Consider the following 21,779-nt stretch of genomic DNA (forward strand, 5'->3'; position numbering starts at 1 on the left):
GAACAGAAGCTTTTGTGATTCAATTCAATTACAAACCTAACTAAGGCAAAAGCCGCTTTAAGCTTCATGTTTAAAATGCCCTGTTGGTGTATGCACTAAAATGGCCTCTTGTAAACAACAAATGTTTCCATCTACTGCCCATGCATACTGCTTGCATGCTCAGAAATGTAAAATATCACATTATTTTGATATAGTGTATGTGGGGTAGATGCATTTCTGCAGATCTGGGCAGGATCATTGACACAAAGCTAGAAGTAGCACATCATGGGGGTTTTGAGGGGGATTGAATGTACTGCTTAACAACATCATTTTATAAGGCAGGTGACAATCATTTTTATAAACTACAGAGAGGGAAACAGGAAGTGTGGCTGCTTCCTAAAGGACGCATTGAGCAAAAAGTGCCAACCACGTCAAAGCCAGTCATGAATCAAATGGCTACGTTTGTTGAGCCTTCATCCTGATTTGTTTGCAGGGGGATTAGATTACTTTGATTGTTGAATGAGCATTCATTGTATCAAAGCAAGTGTTATCTCACACATTTTACCGCATTGCCCCATCACTTTCCTCATCAGAAAAGTCCTCTTTTTTTTTAAGGAAGTGGGTTTCTTGCACAAAAGCTCCCAATAAACTGTAATTGCACAACCTGAATTTGCTAGTTTATGATTGAATCACACCCCAAAATAGTGACAAATTAGAAGTGCCCATGATAACATTTCCATACGTCTAACTAACTCATCTTATTCTCCTTCCTTGACTGAGCTACCTCTGAGGCCTCACTAGGAAGTGAAAAGAGGGACAGGAAGGAAGGAATAAAGAGAGAAGATGTAAATTATTTCAGAGCTAAGGAAGCCTCAAATGAAACATTACACATTAGAACTTATTGCATGGTAGGCATGTAAAAAGCTTAAAGAACATTGGGAAATGATTTATGAGATGAAAAAAATGTTTAAAACAACCTTCCCAAAAAGACCGGAGGCATTTCTGCTAGGAATTGTTCAGAAGTCTCCAGTTGCCAGAAAAGCTTATTTATATACACAACAATGGCGGCTTGGATTTTGTTAGCCCCAAAATGGAAAGTGAGAGTGGTCCCAGGGAAGGAGGACTGGCAACTTAAGATGATAGAATATGTGGAACTAGCTTGTCTAAGAATGAGAACAAGAACAGCAGGTATTTAAAGAGGAGTGGAATAATTTCACTGAGCATATAGAAAACAATTGTGCACAGTTGAAATTTCTGGCAGCATTAAGGTAAATTCAACAGTATAATAAATATTAGAGTGATGTAAGATAGGAGAACTGAATTAGATGGTTATAGCAAAATATGCAGGAATGGTGGATAAACTAAATGAACCATGGAAGGGGAAGGAGGGAAGTCATTGAATGTATGGTATAATGAAAGATGATTATTTTGAGATGTAAAATAGAAAACTTAACAAACACACACACACACACACACACACACACACACACACACACACACACGATTGCACAATAGCCAAAGTGTTTTCCAACCAATATAAAGTGCAGCCTCTCCCTCCAAAACAATGGTGGGCTCATAAAAATAACTGGATTTACAAAATAGAGAAAGAATTACCGTATTTTTTGCACCATAACACTCACTTTTTTCCTCCTAAAAAGTAAGGGGAAATGTCTGTGCATGTTATGTAGGGAATGCCTATGGGTGGTGTGAGGGTTTGATTAGCTGCTTGTGCGTGAAAACGTGCTCCCTCAGAGTTTGTGCGCCCCCACAAACCTCCGTGTGTGACGGAGCTCCTCAGACATGTCTGCTCTAGTCACTAGTAGAGTCCGACAGTGGCTGTCTGCGGAAGCGTTTCCAGCAAAGAAGTTCCTTAACGGAAACGCGTCTCCTGGACTCACGGCGTGACAGTTTCCTGCGAGGTATGGGTCTCCCTATGGGAGACTCCGATACCTCCCCACTGTTCTCGCTGGAAGCCTCCCTGAGCCCTCCCTCCTGCTCGCATTCCCTCAGAGACCCACTCCTCCCCCTGCTGGTCCCTGCTTCAGCAGTTGAGTCTCTTTCATCCTGCCTGAGTCCCTCCACCACCTGATGCTCTGATGGCAGTTCCCTGACATCCACCTCCCCTCCAGGGCCCCCCTCACCCCCTCCCAATTCCTCCCCCCTGGGAGGTGAAGGGCTAAAACCCCGAAACGAATCTTCCTCATCTTCTGACGTCTCGAACAATTCTCTCCATCGATCGTCGTCCTGGCCAGCTGAATCCTCCTCCTCTTCAGAATCTGGGAACCCCTCCAACTCCTCTTCCTCGTCGGTGGTGGCAAAGTATTCCCTTCGGAACCTCGCTACAGGCTGAGGTTTACGTGGGAACCTCTGATGAAAAGTCTCTATTAAAACCTCGTCATTGACATCCTCTGCCCTAACCCAGGTGTTTTCCGACTCCGGTTCCCCTTCCCACATTACCAAATACTCTACTTGATCTCCCTTCCACCTGGAATCGAGGATCTCCGCTACATGGTAGCTGTGTTCCTTCTCCTCCATTGCTGGTCCCCTAGTGACCCTCCCCTCACTGTCTCCTCTATACGGTGACAGCAACGACCTGTGAAAAACTGGGTGCAGCTTCATGTGGTTCGGTAACCGGAGCCTGAAAGCCACTGGATTGACCTGCTGTATGACTTCAAACGGACCCAGCCTTTTGGGTCTTAATTTCTTACAACCTCCTTTGAATGGCAACCTTTGGGTTGACAGCCACACCTGGTCCCCCACCCTGATGCTTTCACCTTCCCTTCTGTTTTTGTCTGCTTGCCTCTTATATTCCTCCTTAGCCCTGTTTAAGTTGAGTTGGAGCTGGCGATGGATCGCTTCCATTTCTTCCACGAACTGTTCTGCAGCTGGAACGCTCCAGTTCTCCCCCTCCCCCCCTGGGAAGGCTCTGGGATGGCACCCGTGATTAGCCAAAAAGGGGCTCATCCCCGTGGACACGTTCTCTGCATTGTTGTAGGCAAATTCTGCCAACGCCAGCTTCTCCACCCAATCATTCTCTCTGTCATTAACATAACACCTCAAATATTGTTGGAGAACCCCATTTGCTCTTTCCGCCTGCCCGTTGGTTTCAGGATGACGGGCCGTCGAGAAATTAACCTCTACATGCAGTAAGCTCATGAGCTTCCTCCAGAACCTGGAAGTAAATTGTTTCCCTCGGTCTGAAACCACCCTCAAGGGGGCGCCATGCAACCTAAACACATTCTCTACAAACAATTTGGCGGTTTCTTCTGCTGTAACCGCATGTGAGCAGGCTATGAAGTGGGCCATTTTAGTTAACAGGTCTACTACAACCATGATGGCTGTTTTCCCTCTAGACCTTGGCAGATCAGTCATGAAATCTATTGCCACTGCTTCCCACGGTCTCTCAGGTGTGGGCAGTGGTTCTAATAAACCAGCCGGCGCCTGCCTCTCCCCCTTGGCTCTTTGGCATTGTTCACACCCTCTCACATACTCCCGCACATCTTCCCTGACCTTGGGCCACCAAAATTCCCTGGTAACCAGCCACATGGTTTTGTGTTGCCCAAAGTGCCCTGCTGTGGGGCTATCGTGCAGCTGCTTGAGTACTTTCTCCCTCAATTCCCCTTCAGGTATATATAACGCTCCCTTATAATACAATGCCCCATTTCTCTCCTCAAAACCACCGGGTTTGTCTTCCTCCCCTCTGAGATCCCTGAGTTTCCCCTGGGCGTATGCATCCTGCACCGTACCCTCTACCAATTCCCTTTGCCCCACCAAAGTCGCCCCACACACCCAGCGATCCTCTGGAATGATATGGGTTTCTTCGGGTGCTCCCTCCCCCTCCAAATATTCAGGTTTGCGTGAGAGAGCGTCCGCCCTAACATTCTCTGGGCCTGGCACATAACAAATCTCAAAGTTAAATTTGGAGAACTCTTGGGCCCATCTCAACTGCCTTTGGTTGAGCACTCGCGCCGTTCTCCAGTACTCTAGATTTTTATGGTCCGTGCACACTTGCACTTTATGTTGTGCACCAACTAGCAGATGCCTCCATCTCCGGAACGCCTCATGAATAGCAAGCAGTTCTCGGTCGTACACCGTGTAGTTCCTCTCGGATTTGTTCAGCTTCCGCGAGAAGAAGGCACACGGACGCCACTCCGACGACTCCTTCCCCGGCTGCAGAAGAAGCACCGCCCCTATGGCTCTGTCAGATGCGTCTGTTTCAACCCTTAGCTTCTTTCGTAAATCCACATGCAGAAGTTGTTCTTCAGAGGCGAAGGCCCTTTTCAGTTCCTCAAACGCTCGCTCCGCCTCCGCCGTCCATACAAACTTCTTCTTACTGCTGAGACAGTCAGTGATGGGCGCCGTCAGATGGGCGAAGTTGCGGATGAACTTACGATAAAAGTTTCCAAACCCTAGGAACCTCTGCACATCCTTCTTGGTTTTGGGTGTTTTCCATTCCAGCACTGCCTGTACCTTGCCGGGATCCATGGCCAATCCCTTGTCTGACAGGCGGTACCCCAGGAATTCCACCTCCTTGGTATGGAACCGACACTTCTCCAGTTTGACCCACAGCCTGTTGGCTTGCAGTCTGCTCAACACTTCTCTGACGTCTCTCACATGTTGCTCCTCATTCTCAGAATACACCAACACATCATCTAGAAAGGCAACGCAATTCTTGTAGAGCAAAGGGCCCAGCACGTGGTTCATAAAAGATTGAAAACACGCGGAGCCTGCTTGTAATCCAAATGGCATAACGAGGTATTCAAACGCCCCCAAAGGGGTAAACATGGTGGTTTTCCATTCATCCCCTTTCCTTATGCGTATCAGGTTGTACGCCCCCCTTAGATCCAGCTTTGTGAAAATCTTTCCCTTCCTCACCATGGTCAAAATATCATCAATTCTGGGCATAGGGAACGCCACCGGTTCAGTCACTGCATTCAGCCGCCTAAAATCACATACAAGTCTCGGCTTGTCCGCATTTTTTTTGTCCACAAAGAACACTGGGCTCCCCCCTGCTGCTTTGGACTCTCTGATGAAGCCTCTCTTCAGGTTCTTGTCAATGAACCCTCGCAACTCCTGCATTTCCCTGTCTGACATGGCATACAACTTGCCCACGGGAAGCTGTGCTCCAGGGAGTAAATTGATCTGACAATCAAAGGGTCTATGAGGTGGTAGTTGGTCAGCTTCCTTCTCGCTGAACACGTCGCTGAGATCTGCATACTGTGGTGGTACCTTCACCTTCCCCATTACTTCAGTCCCTGCTAGGGTGGCTTGGGCCCCTACTGAACCCTTCTCCCCTTTGCAGTGTTCTAGGCAATGTGCTGAACCAAAGGACACCACTCTTTGATGCCAGCCAACCAGCGGATCATGTAGAGCTAGCCAGCTCATTCCCAAAATAATGGGAGCGCCTCCCAGGGTGGCCACATTAAACGCTATCAGTTCTGTGTGCCTTGCCACCCTCATTATCATTGGGACAGTCTGCAAGCGGACTCCTCCTCCCAACAACTCCCTGCCATCAATCGTGGTCACCTGCAGGGGGTTGCTTAAAGGGATGGTCTGTATCTGGTGTTCAGCAGCAAACTCCTTGCTCATAAAATTGCAGGAGCTGCCTGAGTCCAACAGCGCCTTTAATTTTAGGGGGTGCCCATTCTGCAGCTCTAGCGACACTTCAATCACTAGAGCAGGTCGAGGAGCTTCTGGCACGGGCACTTTCACTGCTCTTTGGCCTGGCTGCAGTGCCCCAATTGTGGCAACCAGGCGTTGGCTTTTACCTGCTCCGCTCCCCCTTCTTCTCCCCCCTCAACAGCTCCCACCATCCCTTGCCATTCCTTCCTCTGGGGGCAGACTCTGGCAAAGTGGCCTGGCTGTTGGCAGAGATAGCATTTCCGGGGGCCCTTTCCCTCCTTCTTAGCTCCCTCGCTGGTTTTTGAAAATGCGCGCGCGCGCGCTGTTCCGATTTCCATCGGCTCTGCCGGCGGGAAAGCTGGCTCAGGAATGTCTGGAATGCGGAACTCCTTCCAACGTTCCCCTCTCCCTTCCCGCCTCTCCAAGGCTCTTGCCTCCTGCCGCGCTCCTATGGTCAGCGCAGATTTGGTCAGCTGATCCATAGACTCCGCCCTGGGGCTCCGTGCCAGCTCGTCTTTCACCCCCGAAGAAAGACCTTCTTCAAATAGCATTTGAACGGGTGCCGCCGATAAATCCCAACTCAGTCTGTGAATCAGCATGGTAAACTCAGTCCAATATTCACGGACAGATCGACTCCCCTGCTTACAAGCCATTAGCTGTCTGCGCACCACCCCTTCCTCAATATCGCTGGAAAACATGATATCCATTGCACGAAAGAACTTCATTGTGTCCTTTAGTATGTCATTGTGCGTTGCCATTAGGGGTCGAACCCAGTCTCTAGCCCCTTTCTCAAGATGCCCAATTACAAAAACAACTCGCGATTCCTCATCAGGGAACTCATCGAACTGCACATTAAGGGCATATTGCATCTCTGTCCTAAAAGCATGGTAGTCCTTGGGGTCCCCCCCAAATTTCTGCACCAATCCTGGTACCTTTCTGGGGAATTGAGTGGCTCTCCCCTTCTTGTCTGCATCCTGAGCCCTTCTCTCCTCCAGCCTCGCCGTCTGCAGGGCCAGTTGAACCTCCAACGCTCGGTATCTATCTTCCAAGCTTGGACCAGCTCCAGCCCCTGCTCCTCCGGTTCCGGTTGGTTCGCTCATGATGCCTTCTCTTGCACAGGCAGCGTACAAAGACTGTCGGACTGCTGTGAGGGTTTGATTAGCTGCTTGTGCGTGAAAACGTGCTCCCTCAGAGTTTGTGCGCCCCCACAAACCTCCGTGTGTGACGGAGCTCCTCAGACATGTCTGCTCTAGTCACTAGTAGAGTCCGACAGTGGCTGTCTGCGGAAGCGTTTCCAGCAAAGAAGTTCCTTAACGGAAACGCGTCTCCTGGACTCACGGCGTGACAGTTTCCTGCGAGGTATGGGTCTCCCTATGGGAGACTCCGATACCTCCCCACTGTTCTCGCTGGAAGCCTCCCTGAGCCCTCCCTCCTGCTCGCATTCCCTCAGAGACCCACTCCTCCCCCTGCTGGTCCCTGCTTCAGCAGTTGAGTCTCTTTCATCCTGCCTGAGTCCCTCCACCACCTGATGCTCTGATGGCAGTTCCCTGACAGGTGGCATGCCTACGGATTTTCCTCCTCTAAAAACTACGTGCGTGTTATGGTCGAGTGCGTGTTATAGAGCGAAAAATACGGTAATATGCCATTTATCACAAGTGGCGAAGCACAACATAACCAGACACTGGAAGTACCTTTCCAGCACAACAATAGACAATGGATACTGAACAGTTTGCGAAACAGCTCTCCTTGCGAGATTAACATGTGGACAGATTGAGAAAGATGGTTTTTACCCCGGTGTGGTTTAATTTCATAACACATGCCAGTATTCCAGAAAATGAACAATTACCAGCACCAGCATTTGGCTCAATCTGGTTGATCTAAATTTAAATTTAAACATAAATTATCATCTTCAGTTTGAACCCCCACCTACCACTTTCATCAATATACCAACACTTTGTATTGTTTCATTGGTAACATAACAGGAAAAATGAGTATTACTCATACTTAATCTAAGCACAACCCCCAGAGCTGCTGATTAAGTGTTTTAGTTATAAAATGATGAATGTTAGCTCCGTTCTATCATCTTTCCCCTTTGTTTTCATTTTTGTTTCTATTTAAACCACTCTATGAACCTAGAACTTGTACATTGACCACTAATAATGAACCATATCTTGTAGATATCACTTCAAATTTATTGTGCTGTTTTTGTGATGTGGCAGGCATGAGAAGGCTTGGTCTGTTTATTTGTATCATTTATTATTCCTATGATCCCTGTTTGTGAAACCCAATGAAAGGTTAGTTAGCTAAAAACAACAACCCTATCCACTGAAACAGCAACATTGTGAATTATTCTAGTAGTAGAGTCAGAATGCAAATAGTTTTGATAGGAGATCAATACAATCTTCCCATATATTGTTTTTAATGTTTGAAGGGGAAGGGCAGTCATTGAAGGGCAGTTTGATGTGTGCATAATTTGAGGTTATGAAATCACATTTAGAATGTCCAAAGGCAACTGAGCCAGGGGTGAGGGGGAAATGCATGTGTCACAAGGGAGGCAATGGGAGAGCACTAGAACTGTTACCGCATGAGGGTAAAAGGCCAATTAGAGACATTTTTATGTTACAATTTAAATTTGCAGAAGATTTATAGAGCTCATAAAAGCTACGGCTTGTGTGCCCTGGCAAAGAGGTGTGTGGAGAGGAATGCAGATTACTTGGTCAAGCCTACTGTTGGGTTAGTTTTGTTTCCAGAGCAAGACAATCTTCAGCTATTCCACTCAGCGCTACTCCTCTGACAATGCACATCAGGGTGAGGTTTACAAGGTAGATTTCCCATGCAATCAGCCATCTTGTGATAATTTGTATAGGTGAAACTGCTGTTACAAATTATTATCTCATCAACTCAAGTGATATACTCCAGTGCTTGCTATTCCACAAAAATGTATTGAATTACCCGACAAAGATATTCCCCCAAGGAACTCTGGGCATGGTAGTTCTATGAGTTAGCTACCCACCCACCTGGCAACCACCTGACATCATAACATTTTTGCCAGTACAGTGGTATCTCTGTTTACGAACTTAATCCGTTCTGGAAGTCCATTCTTAAACCAAAGCCGTTCTTAAACCGAGGTGTGCTTTCCCTAATGAGGCCTCCCACCGCCGGTGCCCATCCACCATTTGGCTTCCGTTTGTAGACTGAGGTAAAGTTCACTAACCAGAATACTACTTTCAGTTTTGCGGAGTTCATATACCGAATAGTTCGTAAAAAGGTCTGTTCTTAAACCGAGGTACCACTGTACAAACCATAAAACCCCCATTGGCCTGGCCATGTTTTATCTCCCTTCAGGTGTAGAGGACATGGCTTGGTCCCAACAGCCTGATGAGCCAAATATGGAGAAAAAATTCTGCAGTTATACATTAGCCTCTTAATAAACTTGTCAGGTTTATTTCCTGTGTGGGTCCTGAATGTAGTAGTTTAATTTCAATGGACAACACAGGTCTGGAGATTTCACCATGTGTGCCATACGGCACACATGACTTTGGGTGACTACAGATCTGGTAAACAGGTCATCTGTATTGTCAAGTAGAATTTTATCAGCCTCCCCCTGCTTCCCTGGATTTCTGAAGAGGTGCAGAGTGTGGCAAGAGTTTCCATACTACTTGGCAGGGCAACAGATGACCAGTTTACCAAGTAGTTCTATGTCCAGTGTTGTAAGTTGCCAGTTGGCAAATGGTCAATCATCTTCATCCAGTAGAGTCTCCAAAACTTTGGCAGGATCCAACAGGTTCTAGGATGTGCTCAAGACCATTCTAGATCAGTTCCAGAACCACAGTTTCACTGCAGAATTCCAGCCTTGCATACTGTTTGAACTAGCCATGTTCCATAGTACTGGACAGCAGATCAGAGGCCAAGAGGGATTTGGTTAGGCCCCTGCCTTGGCCCTTTTAAACTAAGGAAAGGGAACCTGTGGCCAACCAGATGTTGTTGACTACAGCTCCCATCGTTCCTGACCAGTGGCCATGCTGGCTGAAGCTGACAGGAGTTCAACATCATTTACACGACCACCTCTACTTTAAACTTCCTTGTTATTCTTTTCTTCTGGGAGCAATATTTCCTGTGAAAAATATTGTCTCTGTTAGTGGTCCCCCATGGCTCAGATTCACCTCTGATGTTCACCAAGAGTCGTGCGACTTGAGATCAGACAGGCCCATTTCTTGTTAAACTTCAAGCACTTGACAAAGACCTTTCTATTCCAGCACACATCTTCAATAAGTTCCATTAGACCTATTTCATGTTTTGACCTTTTTATTGTTCCAATCGTGATATTATTTGATGGATTTCTTTTTGATTGTTCTATAAACCGCTTTGAGGCCATTTATGAAGAAAAGCAGTCTACAAATGTTGGAAATTAACTAACAGTTACAACTGAAGGATGTTCAGAATAAAGGTCAACACTAAGGGAAGGCGATCTGGAGATAGTTGTGCAAATTATGTATATGCAAATGAGATGAACTAAATTAGCATGCCTCATTTGTGTGTTATCTGACATTTGGAGGTTGCGACACAACCAAGAGGCATTCTTGCTTCTTCATGACTTTCTTTGGCCAGAGGCATTCCCTTTTCAGAGGCCAGAACAACAACAGCGAGTGAGCAGAGCATTACTTTTCATTGAGTTGCACATTTTTTGTACATATTCCTGTTTTTCCCCCCTGTATGGTGAGGATTAGAGGCACACCTCTTCTTCTTTTTTTAAATGAAAGATTTACAATCTGAGTCAATTGATGAAGTACCAGAGCACCAGGCAGAAAAATTTGGATTCTGGATGCCACCCAGATTCCTGAACAGTGTAAACTCTGCCACGTGGCCTGCACCTTCAGTATTCCAGGGTAGGAGTGGGGGTTGCCTGCAAACAGAAGCCAATACAAAGGATGCTGGACATGTATATGCAAAATTATAGGGAGGGGTCCTTGCAGATGCCTACACACATGTTTTAGCATGAACAGAAGAATTCCTAAGAGAAGATCCTGGGCCTCTTGGAAACGCTCTCAAGTAGGGTTGATAAACATCTTCAGCTTGCATAAATTGCCATCTCTCTGCTACATCAAGATCTGCATTTCATCCCACCCTCTCCAGATTCCACTAAATCTGCTCTTCCCCAGAGGAGGGCTTTGCTGCCAGGGTGTGGAAGGAATGCACAGAGTGAGCAAATCCTTCGGTCCCACACCCACCACCACTGCCTCTGGCACATGTAAGTTGCAGAATATGCAACAGCAAACCAAATTGATGAGCACCAACTTGTAATGAAATAGTTTCTCCCTAATGAATATTCAGTCTGTAGCTGAGCATAAGCTGTGTCTGGCACTATCACTCATTTCGCAGGCAGGAGTTCCCTTTCTTCTTTGACCATTTTTCCTCCACCCTTCCCTATTGAGAGTGAATGTGATGTGTGATCTTGGATCAACTGCTCCTAATAAAGTTGTCCTTCTTGCATCGCCATTGAATAGACATGTTGGAAACCATGTTTGTGAAACTCCCACATGCTACACCTCTGCTCTCTCTTCCTTCTTGCTCCTCTTCCTTTGATTTTATGGTTTTTTTTATTCATCTTCACAATAGACTTGTGAAATATGTTGCTAACATTCTCATTTTATAGGTGGGGAACTGAGGCCCACAGGGGGCTGCTGAGAAGGTTTGAAGTCAAGCAGTGAGACAAGCCCAGGTCTGTCTTCTCAGATCAGACAAGTTGGGTATATGCTCCTACTCTACTTTTTCTTTTTTAAAAAAATAAAATTCTAACCTCCTGAGCCAAGTTTTAAAGCATTTTTATATACACAGGTTATCTGCTGGAGATATCCACTTTCTTCATGCCATGCATAAATTTACAAATTTGAGCATGGCATGTATTTTGTAGAAATGGCTTGCTTGACCAATTAAGGGGTTTACAGTAACATCCTTTAAGATCAAGTGAAATGGTTTTGCTAAATTCTATAAGCATGATCCTTTATGCTCCACTATAGCTCTGTGGCAGAAGCTATTATTCACTTACTCAACATTTGCAGATGTACAAAATACCGGTACATTGCCACTCTCATTTCAAACGGTCACTCAACATCCCATCTGAGGCTTACTGTTAAGAGTGTAAGAATTGGCCTGCTGGATCAAATCACAGGCCCTTCTAGTCCCAAATTCTAATATCCACCTCTGGATAATGCACAAGCAGAGCATGTAAGGTGATGACATTCTCTGTTATTTGCTCTCAGCGCTTAGAGGTGTGTGGCTTCTGGTTATGTAGGTTCCATTGAGCTCTCACAGCTAATAGCCATTGATAGTCCTCTCTCCCATCAAATCTTTTTTAAGGCCTTCAACACATTTCATGACGCTGAATTCCATTATAAGTTAATTAGCCATTGTTTGAAGAAGAGGCATCCCCCCTTTTTGACAGGAGAGGAACTGGGGCTGGGAAGTGGAGACTCACATGCAACCACCCTTTTAATTTATAGCTGATGTGGGATTTAAAAAATCCAAGTTCAGAACACTACCAGATCGCAGAGCCTCTAAACAATATCATCCAGAAGGTTCGCAGAGGACATGGAAATGCTATCCTTTCTAGTGGGATGACCCTCTCATTGTGCCTATTCTGTCTATCTATAGAGAAAATCACAATGGCAGATCACAAGTCCCTCTCTCTGGTTTGCAGGATGTAAGCCATTTCAGGATCCAAAGGATGACTTGCTCATGACAGAGTCCTGTGCAGCTCAGTCCTAGGCAATTTTACTCAAATGCAAATACCCCAAAGTTCAAGGTGGTTTGGTCCCAGTGAAGTGGGTGCTGGATTGCAGCTCTGGTGCCATTCCACCATATATTTACATGACCCACCAACGTCCTACCACATGCTGTGCCAGAGTCTATGAGATTTTACACCCAGCAGCCCAGCACTTGCTTGCACAATATCCCAACACTAGCATCCCCAAGTTCTGCTCATCCACCTCTCCACCTATGTAGACTGAATGAAAGCATGAAATCAGAAAGAGAAAGCTGGAGACCTACAGTGTTTGGCATCCTAGGCAGTTTGTTCCCCTGCTGCAGCATCCTCTCAGTGACGATGGAGACAATTTCCCCACGTGCCTTCTTAGCCCAGGGCTGTTGAGGTCCCAGAGGCTGCCGACTGGGCAGATACTTCCTTCTGCAAGCACTTGGGTAAATTAAACTCTCACTCTTTAACCGTAACCATCGGTGCAGTGTCAGGCTGAGCTAAGATGGGTTGAAAGCAAAAAAATTAGTCCCACCCACTGATGTTACCCAACCAGTTAATTTTCTTTTGTTGTTGCTTTAAACACACACACACACTCACACAAGTTTAAAACGCCCTAAGACAAGTTTGTTCTCTCTGTGGCAGTGGTGCTCATCTTGCAGATCAGCAACAACAGCTGGCTGCTGGGTGAGACTTTGCTATGGTCTGAGCTCCTGGCAGAAGGAAAAAGCAGAAGGAGGGAACACAAACCCTCTTCAACCTATCCCAGCCTTTCCATTCAAAGCTACCTTGACCTACAGCTCAGGTTCCAGTAATCTCTTGGCACTTTGGCAGGGCAGGGCTGAGCTTCAGATAAACAAACACCATACAGTACTGGATTAAAAAGGAGATGAATCATTACCACATCATCAGAACCTTGTTTTTGTTTCTTTATACTTTTCCCATTCGTTTCCCATGCTGAGCTGGGTGCCTGCCTGGCCTTGCCTGGCCTTCTTCCCATACCTTTGAGGACGCTTCCAGTTGCTATATTCAGGTGGGCTTCTGTCACACACAAACACATCCAGGTTGCGCCATTCAAACTGATTGGGAGTTCTTTTGCAACAAATCTGCTTTCCCAAAATCTCAGCCTTTTCACGATAAGGACAGTGACTGGAAAGTGCAAGATAATACTTGCTTTGACACAAGGTCATCTAATATCCTTGCAAACAAATGAGGATGAATCCTTAACAAACAGGTTGTGTGGAAGCTCCCTCTGGGTCTCTGCCCCTTCTTTCTTTACTGGGAACCTTGGGAAGAAGTGATCATGTCCTCTTGGATTTCACTATACAGAGACAAAGGAAAGCTAAGTATAGTCGGACTTTAAGAAAGGTGATTTGAAAAAGCTTAAGGAACTACTGGATAAGATATCATGGTCAGAAATACTCAAAGAGACAGGAGTCCAAAGTGCCTGGGAGTTTCTTAAAGGTGAAATATTGAAGGCACAAATGCAGACAACGCCAGCAAGGAAGAAAAGTGGGGTGTATCTAAGAAAATCAGTGCGGCTGCATAAGGAGCTTACAGATGAGCTGACATGTACTGTATAAGAAATGGAAGATCAGGGAAATAGCAAAGGAGGAGTATACACAAATAACCAACAGTTGCAGGGGGAAAGTTAGGCTGGCTCAAGCTCAGAATGAGCTCTGGCTTGCAAGAGAGGTTAAGAATAAAAAGAAACCTTTCTTTGGCTATGTTTGAAACAAGAGGAAGAACAAGCAAGTAGTAGGTCCTTTGCATGGAGAAGACAAAGAAATGGTATTGGGTGACAGAGAGAAGGCAGAAATGCTCAATATCTACTTTGCCTCTGTCTTTACCCAAAAGTAAAGCAGTGCCCAACCAGTGATAACAGAATAAATGATGCCAGGATGGAGCAGCAGCCCAAGATAGGAAAAGAGATGGTAAGGGAACACCTAGCTACTTTAAATGAAATGAAATCCCCAGGGCCTGATGAGCTGCACCCAAAGGTACTAAAGGAGGCTTGCAGGTGTTATCTCAGAGCCTCTGTCTATAATCTTGAAAAAATATTGGAGAACAGGTGAAATCCCTGCAGACTAGAGGCATGCAAATATTTCCCCCTTCTTCAAAAAGTTGGAGGGGAGAGGACCTGTCAGCTTGATGTCAATACCAGGAAAGGTCCTTGAACAGATAATTAAACAGTTGGTCTTGAGCACTTAAAAAAGAATGCTGTGGTTACTTAGGCCTAGCATGGGTTTTTCAAAAACAAGCCATGCCAGATTAATCTCATTTCTTTACACACACACACACACACAGAGAGAGAGAGAGAGAGAGAGAGAGAGTTGAAGAGAGAGTTACAGTATCCCCCATGATATTCTTGCAGAAAAACTGGTAAAATATGGGCTGGATGAGACTACTGTTAGGTGGATTTGTAGCTGGTTGACCCAAAGAGTGCTCACTAATGGTTCCTCATCATCCTGGAAAAAGTGGCAAGTGGGGTGCCGCAGGGTCCTGTACTGGGCCCATTGTTGTTCAACTTCTTTATAAATGACTCGGTTGAAACAATTGAGGTGATGCTCATCAAATTAGATGACACCAAACTGGGATGGGTAGCCAATTCTGCAGAAGACAGAACCAGGATTCAAGAAGACCTTAACAGATTGGAGAACTGGACCCAAACTAACAAAATGGATTTCAGTAGGGACAAATGTAAGGTTCCGCACTTAGGCAGGAAGAAGCAGATGGGGGACACCTGGATTGCCAGTAGTACATGTGAAAAGGATCTTGGAGTCTAAATTGACGTGTGTCAACAATGTATGGAAATGGCACCAAATGTCAACCCCACCACTGGGCAGACACCAGGTGTATAAAAGATGAAGTGGTATTCAACAAAGTTTTACTCAGAGTAGATCCTTGAGATTAATCAACACAACTAAGTAAGGCTCATTAATTCAATATATCTACTCTGAGTAAAACTTACTTGAATACCACCCATGGAATGCCTGTTATTTTGGGAGTGAAGGAAGGAGGTGAAAATGATGTGGAAGAAGATAAGGGCTGAGGTATCATCAGATAGATGCCCTTGGGGATCACAGGAGCAAATATTAAATGCCTAATATGTGAGGAAAGAGGTGCAAGTCATTGATGAAACACATGGTCAAACTTAAAGGAGAAGGAGGGAGTAGGCAACAGCAATCTGTTTGGTTCTCACTCAGCCATACAGTTAACACTTAATTGCATTTGGTTAGTAATTTTTTATTGACCTCTTGTAAAACGCTGTAACCTGGGCGAGATACTACATTTCTTTTGTAGCTCACTGCTTTTCCAGTGAGCTAGAGACCCAGCTTCCGAAATATTTGGGAGCAGCTGTAGAAAAAAAAAATCATATGGGCAACCTGTGTCATTTTAAATGTGTTTGTGGGAGCAGGTTACCCGACCTCCAGTTGTACAAATTCTCCTTGTACAAGTTAATTATGAGAGCAATACCTGCAATAAATTGCATGGGTGGAAAGAAGAGTGTGAATGTCCAGGAAAGGCAGCTGGGGGGGGGGGGGATGAGGGAGAAGAAAGGTCACCAGAATCCTTGGTGCGGGTGGCGACATTCTTTCTCCCTCCCTACAAACAGCTTGTATTAACTGTTTGCACGGTTGCAGATATGTGCATGTACTTGAGGTTTCTTTAAAAATAGGTCACCTTTTAGGCAACGCCCACATTGTGAGATGAATCACAAGGATGCAGCGCAAATGACTTGACACACCTCCCTCTTTTTATAGTTTTTCACAGCAGCTTATAGCCCAGAATGTTAAAAACAAGAGAGAGACATGGCATTGTATTCCACAGAGTGCACCCCAAACGATAAGCAAATGTGTTTGCATGAAATCTCATAAAGTTAAAAGGGGCCTTGGTGTGGATTGCACCCTGGCTTAAAGAATCAGGTAGTAAGCGATGGGAAAGACCTTTCTCTGCTAGAGACCCTGGACAGCAGCTGCCAGTCAGAGTAGACAACACAGAGCAGACAAACAGCTTGACCTGGTATAAGGCAAGCTGCACCCTTTGTTTAAGGACAATGTGCCTCTGGACTGGTTTACCTGGGATGAGGTGTGGCAGAGTGCCAATGGGCTTGCCTAGGCAGAAGCATTGAGCTCATGTATTTCTCAAATGGTGTCTCATGACACCATTAACGAATGGAGTTTTGACATGTGGAACTCCTTCACACTGCCCAGCTGTCTCCCTTCTGCCTTTTCTTCATCTCAGAAGCACAACACAACACTAACCGGAAACGTCTGCAGAGTAGTAGCAGTAGCTGCAATATATCTTTAAATAGCTTTGTGCAATTGTAAGCATTTTACTAGTTTATGCTGCTACCCGGTTGTCTATGTTTGCATTTTTGTATGGTGCATGTTAATTAATTAGGCTACATTTGGTTCAGTGTGTGTCTGGGTGAATTTGGCAAAGGGTGGGATGGTAGGGGAACCCCACCATAATTATTCTGGGCATGGGAGATATGATGCAAGGGAGCAGGCAGGTGGCTGTGGATTTTGCAGGGCCATTTCCTATTCTGGATGCTCTGCTAAGGAGTTCTGTCTGCTGGGAGCCAGACTAGCATGTATAATTGAGACCTGGTTGGGGTTAGTCTGAACCAGCTGTGTCTGTTTTGGTACCCAGCACAGCACCAACATAGACTTAAGGTTTTGGAGGGGGTTTGCTATGGTCCAGAAGAATGCCATATTTCTTTTTAGAGACATTTCTGCCCTGGAACACGGTCTGTGCCTGACTTTGGACCAAACAAACTAGAGATCCTTCTAGTTTGCTGCCCACCTGCTGTTCAGCAGTCTCTCTGGTAATCTCGAATGTGATGCTGATGAACTTCAAAATTCTGAAGCTGCCCTTAGTGGTTCTTCATGACCTCCGTGAAAACCATGGGGATGTCTCAGTGTGTCATCTGCTCATTGCACAGAGCAGAACACATCCCTCAATTTCATCCTTGCCTCAGGGTATGGGAGGGCTAGTCTGGAGACAAGCGGGATTAAGACAACTGTGTTATCATGGTCAGGTTTGGCCTTATTGTGCCAGTCACTGATACCTGTTGTGGTTATTATTGTGTTAGTTTTAGATGTGTTTTGCAAGAATTGTTATTCTATATATTGATGTTTGTTTTTAATTTCTTTTTGCCTTAACTTTCTTTTGACTTGTTTTTATTTTATTGTTTGGTTTTATGTTTTTATATCATTGTAAACCACTGTAATATATTTTTATAAATAAATAATATTTGTTGGTTGTAATTTTAATTTTCTCCATTATTACAAACTTCCTTTGTGATTTTCCTTATGAAAGATGGCATAGGAAGATTTTTAAATAAATAAATAGAGGCCAAGTGAATTACTCACTGAATTTGTGCCACTTACTCTTGCATGTTGAGAGTGGAGGAACTTTCTCCTTTAGCTGTTTGCCCCTGCGGCTTCCCTCAAGGCTCCATTGTGGATTGCTGCCATCAGAACCTTCCCATGGCTCACAAAGGGCAATGTGGCCAAATGGCAGGGCTTAGGAATGAATGGCCTTGAGACATGCAGGACTTCCAGGTGCATAAGGACTTCCAATACAAAATCTCCTGAGCTGCCCATGAGAGGAGGGAACTCAAGGAAGAAGCAGGAGATGAAGCAGCCTGAGGCCCTGGGCAAACCAGCTGGTGTTGGTGCCATGTAGATGGGCCCTTGTTATCATAAGCTATCCTGGTGGATAGGTGGAGTGAGCCGATTACCAGGTGGGGCTCCCTGAGAGTGCAGTCTGTTGATGGGGAGAGGCTGAAGCACGGTTTGCATATGGGCTGAGGATGAATATATTTAACTTTTCATCAGCAGCACTAGCTTTGTGTCTGAAGTGGGGATTAGAGCCTAGGTTTCCCCCCAAAAAAACCCAAATGCTCCAGCCACCACACTTGATGTGATGACACTTCTTTCATCTCTCTGATAGCTGTTAGGCTTATCACTACTGTCACACAGGGTCAGAAAAGGATGACACAGCTTCACAAAGTGTGGCAATATTGCTACAAGTGAGAGTATGTTCTGCTGGGCGAGATTCCTTATAGGTGCCTTGGCAAGTAGGAGCTAAGGTTTACCTAACCTGAGGAGTCATTGCTTCTCGTTGCTTTGTGAGGAGGGCGGGGCTTTAAGCAGCAGGCGTATTAAAACTTGCATCAAACCAGTGAGGCAAGATTTTCAAAAGTGCTTTAGGGCAATTGCTCACCTTTCAAAAGTTACTCTTGCAGAATGATTTTCTAATAAGGTATTATGTTGTTTTGAAAACCAAGCCATTTATTGGTCTGCCTGAGGAGACTGATAGCCACTTTACAAGTTACGAGTGTAACCTAGGCCTGACTGTAATTGTGTGTAGAGAAGTCTGGATATTTTAATAGAGGACATTTGTCTGTGTGTCCACTCCCAGCTGTCTTGCTGAGTGTCTTGCTCACCATAAACAACAAGCAAATCTAATTTTCTCAAGATATTCATTCATATCTTGAGCCAATAAAAGATGAGTTCTGCAGTCTGTATAGATTATGCAAATTGAACACAACTCCCAATATTTTCCAGTATTGTTTCTGCAGTGTTTAGAACTTTGCATGATTTATTTTAGTTTTGCTGGTCATGGGAAGGGAAAGGATTGCACAAGGTACTGAGAAGAAGAGCCTCAGTCTCTAAAACCTTATACGGTTATTGTCCTTCAAGCATCCAAGCTATAGGGTCCAGAAACTTGTTCTTTTTAAACATTAAAACTGAGATTATGAGGAAGCTGAATTCTTCAACTAGGAGAATAATGCATGCATTCTTTGTGCTTCTGCAGAATCACAGTGTATGTACTGTCCTACCCATTGTTGCAAAAACGTGCAATCTGATGTCTGTCTGGGAAACAGCACTCATATATTATGTGAAAATATACTTGGGTGATATACAAGAAAGCACTGTTAAAGCAACACAAAAAGGCTGAAATGACAGAGAGAAAGTGAATGTGTAACTTGCCTTTAATTTTGGGAGGAAAATGGAAAGAAGGCAATATTGCAGATAACTGTGGTGACAACTCCTGGCTAAAGCCTGATTTTGCAGAGACGCATGTTGACAGTTTTGAAAGCAATATTCTGTAATATGCAGCAACCTGCCTGCACCCTGGGTGGTTGGTTTAAATTTCATTTATTCTTTTTGTTTGCATTTTCTCTATCTACTGCTAGAAGCTACCTTGTGTGAGGATGTTGCCCTAAAAATAAAGGTATAAATATTGAAAATAAACAAGTAAATAAATAGTCATAGGAAGACCTGTCTCTATGCATTCCTCTCTATCCTACGCATTCACCTTGTTCCACCAAGTATCTGCATCTCATGCCTTTGCCTTCACTGAATGTTACTGGAGCCTTGGGGAGTCTGTTGTCTTCACACATTCAGCTGACTATGAAAATGGTGCAACGTAAGAAGTACGCCAGCAATGAGAGCTGGGTATATGCGCAGTACAGTCCCAAAGATGGCAGCAACATACAGCTAGAATAGATGTCTAAAGAGGAAATTCAGTTTGCAAAGCACATTGAAAAACTTTACTGCATGTTACACTATTAAAGAAAAGATGATGAAGATGCCGTTTCGGTGGTACTTTACACCATCAAAACTCTCCAAAATGTATAAAAGCAATTCGAATAAGTGTTGGAAGTGTGGAGAAAAAGTAGGAGATTTTTATCACATGTGGTGGACACGCAGTAAAATCAAGGCGTTTGGGAATATTATTTATGATGAGATGAAAAAAAATCTTTAAAGTAACATTCCTAAAGAAACCAGAAGCTTTTCTGTTGGGAATCTTGGGCAGAGATATTGTGAAAAATATAAGAGAAATCTTCCTATATGCAACAGCTGCCGCCCGTCTATTAATAGCATCTAATTGGAAGGGGGGAAAGATACCAATGTTAACGGAATGGCAAAATAAATTATTAGACTATGTGGAAATGGCTCAGTTAACAAATAGGTTAAGAGGTAACGCAAAGCAATCGTTTTCTCAAAAGTGGGAAATATTTAAGAGATACCTACAAAAAAACCCCAGTGACATGCTATCTATGGCAGTGTTTGAATGACCCTTGTGTAAGTAAAATATTAAGAAACAAAGAAAGATCAGTACGATATGTTGTAAGAAAGTATTAGAAAGTATGTTAAACGTAAGGTAATAATTATAAGTACATTCAAAATTGTAAATATTAACTATATCGGGAAATGATTGGAAGTCCACAATTACTTTATAATTTTATTTTACTTTGATATATGTTATTTTATTTTATGTAATATTATTTGATCTTGGCTTAGCGGAAATCTAAGCGGAATTTGAAGTTTAAATTAACATCTTATAGTGATAAAAAAAACAAGCAAGCAAGCAAGCAAGCAAGAAAGAAAGAAAGAAAGAACAAACTTGTTATCACCTCATTCACTTGCTAGAGCAGGAGTCGGTGGACCTTTGGCCCTCCAGATGCTGTTGGACTTCAACTCCTATAAGCCCAAGAGAGCATGGTCAATCAGGGCGCCAAGTATGGGGGGAGCCAAGGCCCTCACAAAATTCTAAATCAGCGAGCCGGGCCCCCCAACTTCTGTAGCAGCTGTGTGCGTACACCCTGAGGCATGTGTGCGCGACGTCAGCACGTCATGGGGTATGTGCGCATGGTGCACTGTTGTCATGTGGCTCCTGAGCCCGCTCAGTCATGGGGGCAAGGTGGTGGTCAATGATTAGAGATGATGGGAACTGTAGTCCAGCAATGCCTGAAGGGCCCAAAGGTTTCCCAGCTCTGTACTAGGGTAAGGAGGGTCCACCAATTATCCTAGCCCACTAGCAGGTGATGTGAATGCTGCTGCTCTGGAGAAAGTTTTTTGAGCATAGAATTCAGCATAGAACTCTTAATAGTTATGCGTTGGTGTGCAAGTCGCATGTATGACACTTGACACATCCATGGGTGGTGGTGTGTGTGCGTGTGACACTGCATAAGTGCGTGTGATGCTGCATATCCAGCTTTCTTATTTCAGTGCCAACGTGGCCCTTTCACAACCTTCGTTACAATGCTGCCCTGTCTGGGAGGTCACCACAAGTGATCTCCTCTATATTCCTTGACTTTTACTTAGCATTTCGGCCATTTTCAGTTAGTCTCTCTCTTTTCACAAATATTCATGCTCTCAGCCAGTTTCTGTTTTTAATGCAAGTTTAGCATCACTGTTAGCCAATAAACAGATTCTATTTGCATACATTTACATTAATTAATGTAGACAAAAGGACATTGGGAAGAATTCTTTCCCTACCCTTCTCTTTGGAAGACTCTCCAACTTCTCTCTCCTACAGCATATTTGTGAAATCTGTGTATTATCTCCGCACTGTGAGGAAATACTCTCCAGTGTTCTGTTTTACAAAATGCTGTTTCCTGTGAATT

The 21,779-nt window shown here is 44.6% G+C and overlaps 1 protein-coding gene and 1 long non-coding RNA gene across 6 annotated transcripts in view; one reads left to right on the forward strand and one right to left on the reverse strand.

The window, feature by feature from the left end:
• Nucleotides 1–12,844, reverse strand: part of PKP3 (plakophilin 3) — a 72,205-nt gene extending 59,361 nt beyond the window's left edge. Inside the window, exon 1 of one of the 2 annotated variants that reach the window (XM_081212271.1) lies at nt 12,649–12,844. In XM_081212271.1, the coding sequence (XP_081068397.1) occupies nt 12,649–12,690 (42 nt within the window). In that variant the 5' untranslated portion in view covers nt 12,691–12,844. The remainder of the gene's footprint in view (nt 1–12,648) is intronic. The other variant, XM_081212270.1, reaches the window with a different exon arrangement.
• Nucleotides 1–21,779, forward strand: part of LOC308597141 — a 61,137-nt gene that overhangs the window by 17,275 nt on the left and 22,083 nt on the right. The window lies entirely within an intron of this gene.

The sequence above is a fragment of the Podarcis bocagei genome (genome assembly GCF_964188305.1).
Source record: "Podarcis bocagei genome assembly, chromosome: 1".
Classification (NCBI taxonomy): Eukaryota; Metazoa; Chordata; class Lepidosauria; order Squamata; family Lacertidae; genus Podarcis; species Podarcis bocagei.